The sequence below is a fragment of the Molothrus aeneus genome, chromosome 9 (genome assembly GCF_037042795.1).
Source record: "Molothrus aeneus isolate 106 chromosome 9, BPBGC_Maene_1.0, whole genome shotgun sequence".
In the NCBI taxonomy this organism is placed as follows: Eukaryota; Metazoa; Chordata; class Aves; order Passeriformes; family Icteridae; genus Molothrus; species Molothrus aeneus.
Window position 1 is genome coordinate 19,170,197 of NC_089654.1, and position 13,678 is coordinate 19,183,874.

At 35.5% G+C, this 13,678-nt stretch overlaps 1 protein-coding gene across 3 annotated transcripts in view; it reads right to left on the reverse strand.

Moving 5' to 3' along the window:
- Window positions 1-13,678, reverse strand: part of CDC14A (cell division cycle 14A) — a 49,616-nt gene that overhangs the window by 11,264 nt on the left and 24,674 nt on the right. For 2 of the 3 annotated variants that reach the window (XM_066556001.1, XM_066555999.1), the window contains exons 6-14: window positions 13,450-13,516; window positions 11,292-11,354; window positions 8,190-8,277; window positions 6,351-6,581; window positions 4,082-4,220; window positions 2,692-2,851; window positions 1,988-2,100; window positions 1,359-1,406; window positions 214-342 (exon numbers count right to left, since the gene is read on the reverse strand). In XM_066556001.1, the coding sequence (XP_066412098.1) occupies window positions 214-342; window positions 1,359-1,406; window positions 1,988-2,100; window positions 2,692-2,851; window positions 4,082-4,220; window positions 6,351-6,581; window positions 8,190-8,277; window positions 11,292-11,354; window positions 13,450-13,516 (1,038 nt within the window). The remainder of the gene's footprint in view (window positions 1-213; window positions 343-1,358; window positions 1,407-1,987; window positions 2,101-2,691; window positions 2,852-4,081; window positions 4,221-6,350; window positions 6,582-8,189; window positions 8,278-11,291; window positions 11,355-13,449; window positions 13,517-13,678) is intronic. The other variant, XM_066556000.1, reaches the window with a different exon arrangement.

Below are 13,678 nucleotides of genomic sequence, written 5' to 3' on the forward strand. Positions count from 1 at the left end.
AACTCAGATCAGTAGGACAGATTTTGGGTTTTACTTGTTTTTTAAATCTGTAGGCAACTAAAGTTTGGCTAGTGGAACAGCAAATCACTGTAAGTAAGTTTAAGTCTTCTTATAGCCAAGAAGAGCAAGCACTTCATGGGCTGCAGATGTGCTGACAACCACTGCAGGATACTGCAAGCATTTGTACCAAAATGAGAAGAAGAAAAAAAAAACCTTTTAAGGGTAGAGCCTGAGGACGTGGAAATTCTGCTTATTCTTTCTGCAGATGGTGAAGTGACTGCCATCACTCTGGAGGCCTTCAGAGGAGACATGGATCCTTCTGTGCCACCTGAAGTACTCAGTCTAAAAAGAGTGCAGAGTTCCAGTGAGAAGCTAGATTTTATAATTAAAATATACATCTCCAACACATATAATCTATCAGTACATAGATTGGTATTTTAAAAAGTGTGAATTCTCAAGTCTCAGAACTCAACAGCAAAAACTTAAGTTTTCCTGCTTAAGCATATTTTTTAAAAAAACTTTCCAGATATCCACTCCAAGTATTTCCCCTGCTGCACCTTATTAAAAAGTTACAAGCTACTTTTCACCTTGATAATTTATGAAGGCCAAGTGTCCATTTTTTATAGATTTATTGTAAGTTTTATCATAAATTTTAGAACTCTAAATGTAAACTTCATTATGAGTACTTTTTGAGCTTATAGAGCAAGTATGAGTAGAAAAACCCAAAACTGTAGCTTTCATGAGGTCAGCATCACTTCCAAATGAAAATTTTCACAGAACATGCAGCTCTTTCTAGGTGGAATTCTTAATGACAAAATGCCTCATGTGTTGATAATGAGCCATATGTATGTTATACTGGACCACTCAAATTGTTACTATTATGGCTGTCTACATTAACTAATTTTAACAATTAATTTTCTCTAACCCTAGATCAGGGAATACAACAATCAGACCTTAAAGGATGAAAAAACTTGGGTACAGATCTCCAACTACAAGTACTGAAGGAAAATGACATTGAGCAGCTTTAATTACACACCAACAAAGGGTAAAACATTAATTTCCAATGCTAGCCATCTGGAAAAATCCAACTCAAAAATTCAGATCACAAAACTGAAAATAATGTGCTCTTTTCAGTATTAATGCTTGATAATGATAGAAATTTTGTCTTACATATTGTACTTTAGATTCACTGGGGTAAAGCATCCAGTTTGTAGGTGTTTAAAAAGGTTTGTTACCTGCCTATGCTCAGAAGTTTGAAATAGTGATCACATCAATTGATTAGCAATGATCCAAACCACTGAAAATTAAGACCCTAGTCAAGTGGTATAAGTTTAGAACAACAATTTTAAAGTCAGTACCTGAAGGGTTGTGATATTGACCAGGTGTTCAGTTTCATGTCTTGCAGCCTAAAGAAATAAAAGCAGCAATCTTTATCTGAGGATTAAAAACCTTTCCCCTCTGCCAAATCATATCTGTATGTCTCAGGTTGGCTTAAAATATAAAAATAAAACTTAGACTTATCGACAATCAGTGTTTTAATTTACAGTAAAAGAACAGAAAGTTACTCCAGGTTTAATTTCAAAGTTCACATTTTTATTGGTTCTGAAAAATTCTAAATTTCTATAAGAAGTACAGAAAAGTAATTAAAGAAAGACGACCAAGTTTGATTAAGAATATTTTGTTCAAGTCATAAGTTCTAAAATACTAGATATAAATTTTAAAGTTCTGAAGTATTTTTTACATTATCTTTTACTGCTACACAGTAAGAAGGCATCCCTAAACAGGAAGGCAGAGGGCAAAAAAGGAGAGAAGAAAAAGATTAATAATCCAAATTTGCAACTAATAGATACATACCTGGAGAAGTTTCCACCTCAGAAGGTGGTACAGGTAGTACCACTGCCTTAAACAAGATCATGTACTTGCCACAGGGATCTGATAGCATGGACAGAATTTAAAACTGCAAATGACCTCAGACTGGTATAATTACCTGAGAGCTCCAGTTGTAGCAGAACAAGGCTGTCTACGACTTTTTAAGGCATTCAGCTTATCTCCCTGTGTCATCCCATTCTGAGCTTCCACATCCTTGTCTTCCGAATCGTTCTGCGAAAGGAAAGCAAGGGAATCTATCAAATCCCAGGAGCAGTGTAGTTTGAAAGCAGTGAGTGTCTCCCTTCACAAAGATCAGAACCCAGAAGGCTGCTCCATGTGTCTCCTGCACACATGGCACTACTCTTTGCATAGTGCTGGTACATGAAATGTGCTGCTGTACAAACACAAAACACTTCTGCAGAACCTGACCTTCTGCAGAACCTGACCTCAAAGTTCACGATGCTCAAGCCTAATGCCAGTGTTTATTTACTTCAAGAAGTCTGTTGGACATTTATACACTTCTGCATTATTATTAGATAAAAATTTGGAATAAGCAGATTTTTGGTTTCCAGGAGCAAAGCTGACTTTTTGTTTTCCTTCATGCTCAAGAAAACAACTGAAAATCCTGAGACAATGACTTGTAATAATGGAAACTTTTGGAAGCTTGAAAAATTACCTGTAACAGTTTTAAATATTACTTGATCTTTTTTATTAAGTGGAGATTTGTTCTAATTATGTCCTAAAAATATTTAGAAATTATCTATAGCTAGTTGTTAAAAGCTCAACTTCAATCTATTTGAAATTTTTCCTAAGGACACTTACCTCCTTGAATTGATCCAAGTCTGGTGCTTTGTTCAGGTTATCACTGATGGAAATGTCATTTAAGCCACAAAGAACTCTGTTAATATTTCCATCGACGACTCCTCCCTGTTTCTGCTTTGATCGGATGAGCTCTCCCTCCCTCCATAACATTGCTTGCTTCCTTCAGGACACAAAACCAAAGCCATTTGCATCAGCATGTTTGCAAACATAGAAAAAAACATATGAAAACATGCCACCCTTACAGACTGCCAACATTTGAATCTTCTGCACATCATCATCTGGAAACAAATTTACATGCCCAGCACAAAAAATTTTAAAACCTCAAAACTTAAAAAAAAGAAAACCCCTCCAGAATCACCATATTAGTCTGTAGTCATAACAGTACTAAAACTTCATTTTCTCAAATCCTTCTGGGGAAAGAGGTTAACTAAACAGGAATTTGCAGTCATATTTTAAAGCTCTTAAAACACAACTTAAAAAATAATATAAACCAGTGTTTTAATATACATCATGTGTGGCATAACTGATGATACAGAACTTTGCAACTTAATAGTGTGAGTTTTCTGGATACAGATATTGTGCAGTGAAACTACAGCTGACCTGTGCACTGCAAGTGGATGTAGTCATGTAAAGTTCACCAGGACTCTAATATCAATTTTTAGAAACTGAAAGAATATATACTTCACACAAATGATAAAAATAACAACACTTTCTTTGCTACAATGTGCATGGGCAGAGCAGATTTTTGATGAGGCTGCATTATTCTTCAATAAGGAAGTTTGCTGGGTAGGTACCAGTCCTGCTAGTTCCATCCAAGAACTGAGACCCTATCACATACTATTGAAACAATATTAAATTCCTACACTGAACAAAGAGGAAAATAGTGAGGAATTACATCAGAATACACTTCCACTGGAAACCTTTGTTTGAAAACAAAATATTACAGCAAACCTTCAGAGCTAATGGTTCTGAGCCAACTGCCTAAACTTGCTCAATAATAAATGCAAAATGTAAGCACTTCAGACGGTATATAAAGTATTTAAAGACTGTTCTTTCAATGATAATATTTAATAAATCCTATTTGTCAATTTCAACTTTTGTCCACATCTGTCCACTTCCAACACATTTGACTAACTCCTAAATTCCCCAGAACAGAAACATTCAGTCTTGAGGCCATGTGTCCCTCTAAGGGGACAAAATGCACAGAACTCCACAGAAGCTGACTGCTTCTGAGTAATTCAGATTTCAATCCCCTATTAACTAACCTTAAATCTTTTGAACAGGTAATAACTTAAGAGTCAGTAGACAAATTAGATCCTATAAACAGTGCAAGATGGACAGGGATGGAGAGGAGCAAAGAAGGTACATATATATATATATATACACATACTCTTCCAAGAAGTTTTGCTGGGGTCCTATAATAGAGCCTGGGCGACATATTCTTATCCAAGCAATGGCTTCACCATGTGTGAACTTGTAGTGCTTCATGATGTAACAGGCAATCAGTGTTCCTGTTCTCCCCAGGCCAGCTGCAGAAACACAAGAATCAACAGCCACATATGAAGGGATGAGCATTCCAGAATTATCAAATAAAAGTATGGGATGTAAGAAAACTTCTAATGTTATTCACCATATCAGTATTTCAAGAAATAATTTCTGAGTCAGTGTCCCATTTATCACATAATTCAAATTCAATGCTCTGTAGATACAGAGCAAAAATCTTTGATACTTTGGAAAAGTTAAGGTTTAAAAGAACACTTGTAACAGCAATCACTCGTGGCACTTTAAAAATTCTACTCCAAACCTTTGTTTAAAAAAAGGCCAATATTTTTTAAAAAGCTGTGATCAAGCTGGATACCAATTTCATATTTATGATACCAGTAAAAAACCATAATCAAAGCACCTTTGAGAGGCCAGCACAAGTACCTAAAACCCACGGTGCAAATATGTCACATCTCAGAGAGCAACTCAGTGGGTTTTTCTTTTTGCATCAGTTTTGTTGTGAAACCAGCACATAAAACTGTTCACTGCTATCTATATAAAGAGCAATGACTGTTGACCAGTGTATAATTTTAGATATCAATAGCTTAAAAAAATTTTACCCATTGCCAAACAATCCCACACTAATCCTGTTTTTAAGGGGACAACAAGAGACACAGAGAAATTAGCTTTTACTATCAATAAAATCATAAACTAAAGAGTGAGAATTAATCTCTTTCTAGCTCTGTGTCTCATGTACTAGTAAAGTGTTTCCCCATTTAAACCTTATTTCCCACAAACACAGTATTTGTAATTTAGTCTCACAATAGCCTGCTAGTCTTTATGCACCAACAACTGTCCAAATGAACTGTCCAACTGTTTTGGCTCCCCAGGCAGCCAAACATCTCTGCTGACAATTCCATACACCACTACAAGCTCTTTACATTTAACCACTGACTTTTTTGAAAGTGAACATAATTTAGGTAGGATGTTCACAGCTAGAGAGAGTCCATAATTGTAGCTTGGAGGACAAGCTCTGAAGACTGATTTAAAAGGCAAAGCATTGATTTCATTTCTTTCCTCCAACATTCTGCTAATGTACAAACTTCCCATTACAATCCTTTTCAATCAGCTGTTCTATCTCATCTGAGACAGTTTCTAGAGTAATAGCTGTGCTCAGAACATCTCTGCAATATAACTCTGCCTAAGTTAGGCCTGAGTTAACTGTTGATTTAACACTGTAGAGGATTATTTAGGGTGGTATAAAAACAAAAAAAGATCAAGATTGTTGATTGGCTTACTAAATGGTCAGACAAAAGACCAAAAATACTTCAGTGTAGAAAGCACATCTCTAACTCACTACCAAGTATGTCATATTCCTTTAGCAGCTAAGCCTGGAGAATACCTTACTAACAACCTCCTGCTGCAAAAATCAATGGTTTATACTCTTATTTAGCCAATTAGGGGATTCCCAGCTTATCAATGCCAGAACTTCTGGGTTCTAGCAACAGTAACAACTTGTTGGAAAATAAACCTGTTTATCTTTGATATGCATATTTATTGTTCATGGGAAAATTATGAATAGTGCTATTCTTGCTTCTGATCAGGCAAGACATTTGTCTCCACAATGTTCTTATACAACTCTAAACACAAATCAAGCTGAACCCTTAAAAGCCTTTGTTAATCTCTCTTGACTAAGCATGTTTTGTGCATTTTCTGGCTGGTTTGCTGAATTAGGCTGGTTTGAAATGCTGGCATCACAATAACTCACATCAACTTGAAACGTGGAATTCATACACCAGAGAAAAATGTAGAACAGTCAAAAAGCACAAAGAAAACCTTTTAGTGTTTTGCATTTCCTAGCCAATTATCATAATGCTGTGAAAGCGTAATGCAAAAAAGAAACCTGCATCAACTCAATCTCAAGTTTTCAAGTCATATTAAATAACCCCACAGAACAATGGACAACAGATTGTCAGTTCCTGCAAATAACAGTGTAGGATGTAAGGACCACATACACACAGGAAAATAACAAATATTTGGCATATATTTAGTCAAGCACCATAAAGCATTATTACTCTCACAATCTGAAAGTGTTCTTAAATGCTGTATTTCTGGCATACACTGTATGGATTTATACTTATTTTGAACTTCAGTCAGAAATGAACAGGTGCACATACCTTTACAATGAACAGCAATGGCACCATCAGCATTTTCACAGATGTTCAGGAACCTCTGGACTATACTGTCACTTGGTGTGCTGCCATCAATGAAGAACAGATCATAATGCTCAAAACCAGCATCAGTAAAGCGTTTTGCCTCATAAATCTTTTTGTTTAGTCTTATGATTGTTGTGATGTTATGCTTCTTGAAATAAGGAAAGTAGGCTTCAGGTGCATGAAGAGGATAACCTATAAAAAAAAATAAAGCCACAATATTTTAATGTCCTATGTTCATGAAGTTCAAAATCCCACTAATCAAAATAGCCCCTGAAAACTTCTTGAATAATAAACACACTAATACTAAAAATGCTTTAATACTTTATTCAGAATAGACACGTTAAGTGATATAAAAAAATTGTCCAAAAATGCTCATTAAGACCACTTTTTAATAAAAACTATTAGGAGACAAAATGTTAAAACAGAATCTATGTGAAACACTGTATTGTCTCACATTAAGCCCCCATTCTTCTCTGCAAGGGGATTTGTACATAAATCTGGGGACATGTATGAATTCAGCATTTCAGAACAGCTGTTTATCTAGAGTCAAGCTGCAGATCAAAGAATAAAAGCATGCTTGAAGAGGAAACACTGTTTTTATGGAAAACAGATTGCTCATCTACATTATGGACAAGAGTAACAGTCAAAGGATGAACTGCAGTACCAAAAATATTCCTGTCCAACTGGGAAGTAAGAGAGCTTTATTGCTTTGATTCTCAGTTGAGAGACAAAAGAATCCTTCAGATAAAGATGGGGGGACAGGGAGGGAGGTCAATGACCAACCACAAGACAGCTGCTCAGGACAAGTCATAAAAGCATTACTAAGTGCAGTTCAAATCACAAGATAATTAGGAAAATACAGCTTTGTAATGTGTGCTTGCAATCACCTGGGAGAGGATTATTTCCAGTTTCATAACTGGATTTTAGGTGCATTAATTTAATAATTTTCAGTTATATATGTTAAAAATAAAACACAGGTTTTCCAAATTCCATGGAACAATTTAGGTAAATTTAGAAAAAAATTCTGCAAGAAAAGGCTGCAACAATGATAAGGGAAGAAACCCAAACCAACCAAAATATTTTCTTTCTGGATTTTGTTTAAATTTTCAGTGGTTGCTTTGTAACCAGCAGGATTTCAGTCATAAAAGAAACATGAGAGAGCAGAAGAAGGGGATGGGGAGGGCAGGTAGGTGTTCAGAAAATATGCTCACATAAACAACAGGACATGGCACAAATAATATAGTTAACTTAAATACTACCATCAGGTTTTTTTTTTTTTAAGTGACTGATTTTCCTTTTAGCTGGACCAAATCTCTCCTTTTCCTGTCAGTCCAGTTTTTCTTGTTTTTTTTATTCCACTAGAATCACATTCCCCAGGTTCTTCACATTACCCCAAGTATCTTCAGTAGGAAAGGCAAGCTTCTTTTAACAGTCTTTCCTGGTCTGTGTCACAAAACTCTTAACACAGCCTTCTGTGTTCAATGCAACTCACCTTTAGTTCTGCACACTCACTGTATCAGGTGTCAGGTTCCAGGAGGACAGTAAGTGACCCGAGTCTCTCAGGCACTTGGTCACAGGATGAAAAGCTACTGACTGTTAGAACAATTGAAATTCTTCTGGCAAAGAAGAATTCCAAAACTTTTTGAATTAAATTCTATGAGCATATATACAATGCTCACTGGATGATTACTTCTGAAGATACTGATCTATAATCCTATATTATCTTCTGCTTTTTTGCTATGATGGTTTTACATGCTGGAAAAATAAGATCATAGCACAGGATTAAAACATACGCCATACCATTTTCGAGTTTGCTTTTTGGGTGTGGTCCACTAAAAGCCAAAAATTTTCCTGGAATAATCCAGTTGAAGTCACCATTCTCCACTCGCTACAAAAATTTCAGAAGAGAAAAACATTTTAATATCTTTATATACAAGGTAAAAAAAAAAATCACTCAAGATTTTATTTTACTCTTTACTGTGTTCTTGAGGCATTAAAATGAAACACTTGAAATGTAATTAGCTAGCTTAACTATATGGGACAAATTAAACATAAGCTGCTTCTCAGACCTTAATAAAATGAAATGTCGCAGACATTTTTTCATTAAAAATCTTTCCTTAACATTTTTTCCTCCTGAGAAGCTGAGAGGCCTCAGGGACAGAATGTAAACAATGATTGTCTGCTGCTGTGGAATGCAACAGGTGGATCTGTGATTGGTCTCATGTGGATGTTTGGAATTGATGGCCAATCACAGCAGAGCTGGCTCAGACAGAGAGTCTGAGGCAGCTGCCTTGGTTATCATTCTATTCTTTTCTATTCTTAGCTTAGCTAGCCTTCTGAGATGAAACCTTTCCTTCTACTCTTTAGTATAGTTTTAATGTAATATATATCATAAAATAATAAATCAAGCCTTCTGAAACATGGAGTCAGATCTATGTCTCTTCCCTCATCCTAAGACCCCTGTGACCACCGTCACAATGAAATGTAAACAAAACTTGCTTAAGTTTTCCAATAAAAGCAGAAAGATCCTTTATGTAAGATATTTCCCCTTGAGAGGGTTCAGTGTTTCAGGACACCTATTAATAACACTGACAAACACCACCATTCTTCTATGTTTTAATAAAAAATTATGGAAAAGTGTTTCCTTGTGAGGCATTAGCTAAAAAACCACTTCACAGAAAACAAATTAAAAACCAATTAGCCTTCAAAACAATTACCCTTTCCCTGTAGAAACTGAAATTTACATATTGGCATAAGCTCTGATGAGCCAGTAATCACAGAAGGAAAGTGTAAATTAAATAAAGAGAGTAGATTTTAATAAACTTACAAACTATGACATTTTGCATTTCTTGCTCACTTTTAAATGAAAACCTAAAAAGGCTCTTCAAATTCTGTCACTGCTGAAAATGAAAGCTTCTTTGGAAATACGTAACATCAACTGCAGCTCCCAACTGCCTTTTCTTTCTTTAATTGAAGACTGCTCATTCCTCGTTTGGCAATGCAGTTATTCTCAGCATGACTTTTAAGGACATGGCACTCAGTTCAGCTGCATTATTAAGCTTGTGTTTTTAGCTCTCAGCTCATCAGAACATCCTAATGAGTGAAAGGTTCTGATAATGGACATCACTGTAATCAATTCAGCAACTGTTTGCTTAGCTGAGCCCATTAGGCTTGCTCCCAATGTCCCCACACAATGGAAACTCCTGGAAATTACCCAGGTTGCATAAGGACTAGGGAACCAACCTCAGTGCCAAGGCAGCACCCCTGCCCCCACTGGTATCACAGGCTGACATCTCAGCACTGCAGCACCCCTACTCCCTTTAGAGAAGAAGTCCTGATCAGTAAGCTAAAAATATTTTTGTATTTGTATCACCAGTTTTATTTGTGGATTAAGTTCCTTATAGTTACAGGGGTCACGGCAAATAATTCCAATTTTTATCAATATGAACTACAGGTATCTCTGTATATGTGTGTATGTATATGCTTGACAATACATGCAAGCATCATTATTACTAAAAAACTCAATCATTAATTTACTTCCAAACCAACAAAAGGGGAATTAGCTGCCTTGATAAGATAGTAAGATGAAAGAACTATAAACATGAAACAAAATTTCCTTTTAGTCTGCTCCATTTAAGTTGTATGCAACTTTTGTCTACAAAACCACACATTTGAAGACCTAACATAGCAAAAGCCTGTAACATTTAAAGTTTTTGAAATAAAGCACTGGACATAAGTAAACATAAAGCTGACCATGATGTGTGAAAAAAAAAAAAAAAGACATACCAAAAAATGGACAAAAAAATTAAAGATGATTCCAAATTTTTGCTTCTTAAACCCAGCAAACAGCATACTATAAACATCATTCACATGTATGTACTTTGCACATGCTAAAATAATGTTAAGCCTTAAACAAGATAATGGGATACCTTTAGTCAATTATTTTAAGACTCTTTTTCAAGCAGACTAACACCTACTATACATACAGAATTCCAAACTACCATTTGTTTTTAGAACAAGTTTTTCTTTTTGTACATGGAGTAAGCAAAAAAAAAAGGCCATTTTATATTTTAAATTTTAGATCCTGTTAATTTAATTTTGGTAATTCTGCAAGGGTTATACCAATTTTTGAACCTAATCATTATGGAACATTGCAGGATACAGAAATCCTTCTACAAATGCTTTCAAGTTTAGTGAAATAGGCAGATTTGTGTTACAGACTGCCTACTGCAGACATCTACAGCATGGCATATTTTAAAGCTTCTCTAAAGCAATGTAGCTTGAGATAACTTTTTACCACCAGCAGATAAAGGTGTGCATGTTACAAAGTCCTAGAAGCATCTAGAGCCAATCAGAGTACCTATATCTAGGTTGTAGGAAAGTTGGCAGAACAGTAAAATACATCTGTTAGCTTTCTGGGACTTCATTAGGGAAATATTTTGGATGCGTTTCCTTCACTAGAATTTCACAAAATGCATCCTTACCAAAAAAACCCTCAAAATCTGCTTCATCTATATGGCTATAAAAAAATTGTCATATATTTGGGACTAATAGGAATGGAAGAAGGAGCTAACAAGTGCTGAAAGAAAGCATTCTGTGGGTCAGCTGAGAAACCTTGGATTGTAACCTGGGAGAAGGCTGGGAAAGCACGAGAGAGGTGCCAGAGGCCAGAAAGGCTACAAGAAACCAGTAGATTTATGATATGATGCACTGAAACTGCAAGGACAGTAATCCTGCATGTTCTTCAAAAAGAGCATCCAGGTTTCCATGTACATACCTTCATATGAACACTGGGTTTTACTCAAATTCAAATGTGTTTTCAGTATGTTTTAATATGGGGATACTGAATACTCCTATTTTAGGTAACTCAAACACATTCAATGCATTATTAAATGTACAAACCTCATAGTGTTCATATTCATCCACATCAAATGTCTTAAAGTCAAAAAATCCATGCTGCAAGGCCTAAAAGGCAACAAGGCATCAGTTTACACTGAAATACAATATATAATTTCATTTTACAATACTTATTAGAGCAAAACTAAATCCCTAAATGTTTGTGGTTGTGGCTTATTGAAGCTTTTACATTAAGACAATATGACATTTGGCACAGATTAACAACACAGACAACAGAACTCCAACAATGCCACTGAAATATGTCAGGCTCATTATTCCCCTCCCAAGACATGAGGATGGGACACAAGGCTGTTGCATATCACTTAAATTGTAACATTGATTCCACACACCCCACCTTGTGGGGATTTTTCTGTAAGGCAGATGACAAGTTAAAAAGCAATTCCCTTTTTGTCATACACTGATTTAATGATTCCTAAGCCAAATGTATCTTCATGCAGTTGGACATAACAAAACATTGAACACTGAGAGTTTATTGATTTTCTGCACTTAGTATGATACTCTAGTTTTACCACTATAATACCTAGGCAAAATGGCATATACAGAATGCAGTGATATGTATAATATGTATTTTATTATTTGTTTTAATACACATTTCACAGGCACAATAAAGTCCACTAGCCTACATTAGACAGTATTTATTACAGGACTGAAAGAAGTTTTGTATTTGGCTATTTTTATTATTATTAATTATGCCACTTTTCTTCTAAAGATTTGCATATTGAAAACAATTCTATGAATATGAAATGCATAACCAATATTTATTTCAAATTCATGGAAGACATTTCTGCAGCATATATTTATACAGAACCAATTGCATTTTGAAAACAGATATTGCACAAAATTCTGGAATTAAGGTGTGATAAGAACACATCAGAGATCTGTCATTTAAAACCAATAATCAGACTGACACTGTTTCCTATGTAGAGACCATCTTTTTAGGACAAATGAAAAATAGCTTTGTTCTAGACAAGATAGGCTCAGTGACTGGACCTGTCATGAAACCCAAGATACTGAGAGGTTGTCTGAACAGTTGAAAAATGTATTTCATTGAAGCATGGCTGGCTGGCTGCACTCCACAACTTGCAGGCCCCCTGAATTACATGTATATGACATCCACACAAACAAACACCAAATTTATCCAGTTAAACTAAGACTACTTTCAATTAAGGCATATGTTTTCTGCCCAAAGTGTTTTTACCTCTGTAGGTGAACTAGACAAAAATTAAATAATAAATTTTATGAGAACAAAGGAGGAAAAAGTGATTCTCACCATCCTTTTGATGTATTAGCTGCAGATAAATTACAGTGATTGCACTGACTACTTCAGATCTTCAGATCTGTAGAATGCCTCACAAATTACAGTCTTGCTGGTAACTGACAGCTCCTTTCCCACCCCCACAGAACTAAAAATATTAAGCTTGATCTCTCTTTTCCAAATTTTTTAAAAACACTTGTTTTGCCACTTTTAAGACTTACAAGTGCTCTGTAAAATATCTGTACAGCCCTGTTCCTATAGCCTGCTCCCTTCACCAACAATGAGAAATGATCAACAAAACTTAAAGGTCCCCAATTAAGAAGTGATGTAAAATTTTTTAAGAGAACAATACTGGAGCTTAATAGCTCAGGACTACTTAAAGTGACAAATCAAACCACTGGTAAGACACATTAGTTTTCACTGGTTTTGAAAAATTTTGAAAAGATCAGTGTGAAACACTGAACCAAGTGCTTTGGGAAAAGCAGAGGCCAAGTACATGCAAAAACTGTTCTGATTAATCACAGGTTTAAGATACTAGGTATCTGTTTCACTGACCTCATCAACCTGTCACCCCCTGTTATAAATGATCCAGCAGCAGACCCAGCACAGTGTCTTGCATGAAGAGCTGTCCCCAGCCAGGCCTGGTGCATTTTCATGTTCCACTTCATGAGGTGAAGTTCAAAAAGCTGTCAAAGGCCAGGCCAGGCAGTCAAAGTGCAACCTTACTCCACCATCAGTACTCAAACACACTCCTCAGTAACTTTGGTTTCATCACTACTAATTCACAAATGTACTCTGAAACCAGGTTTTATAATCTCTTTAAACAGAAATTTCTTCATGTTTTAAAAATTAATTTAAACCTGTTTTGCTAAGAAAAAGTGTTATTACCTTATTTACTCCCTGTAAACAGTCCAAGATGGTAAGATTGTATGTGCTGTTCCCAAATGAAGCATCCCTATAGATTTAATACAAATGAATTTAATATACACAGAATTATTTTAAGAACTAGGGCAAAGGCAGAACACAACAGAATATATTCAAGCTATTCAATACCCTTCAAGAACTCTAAATTAAAATCCAAAGACATCTTTTTAGGAGCTTGTTCAGGCTAAAGTAC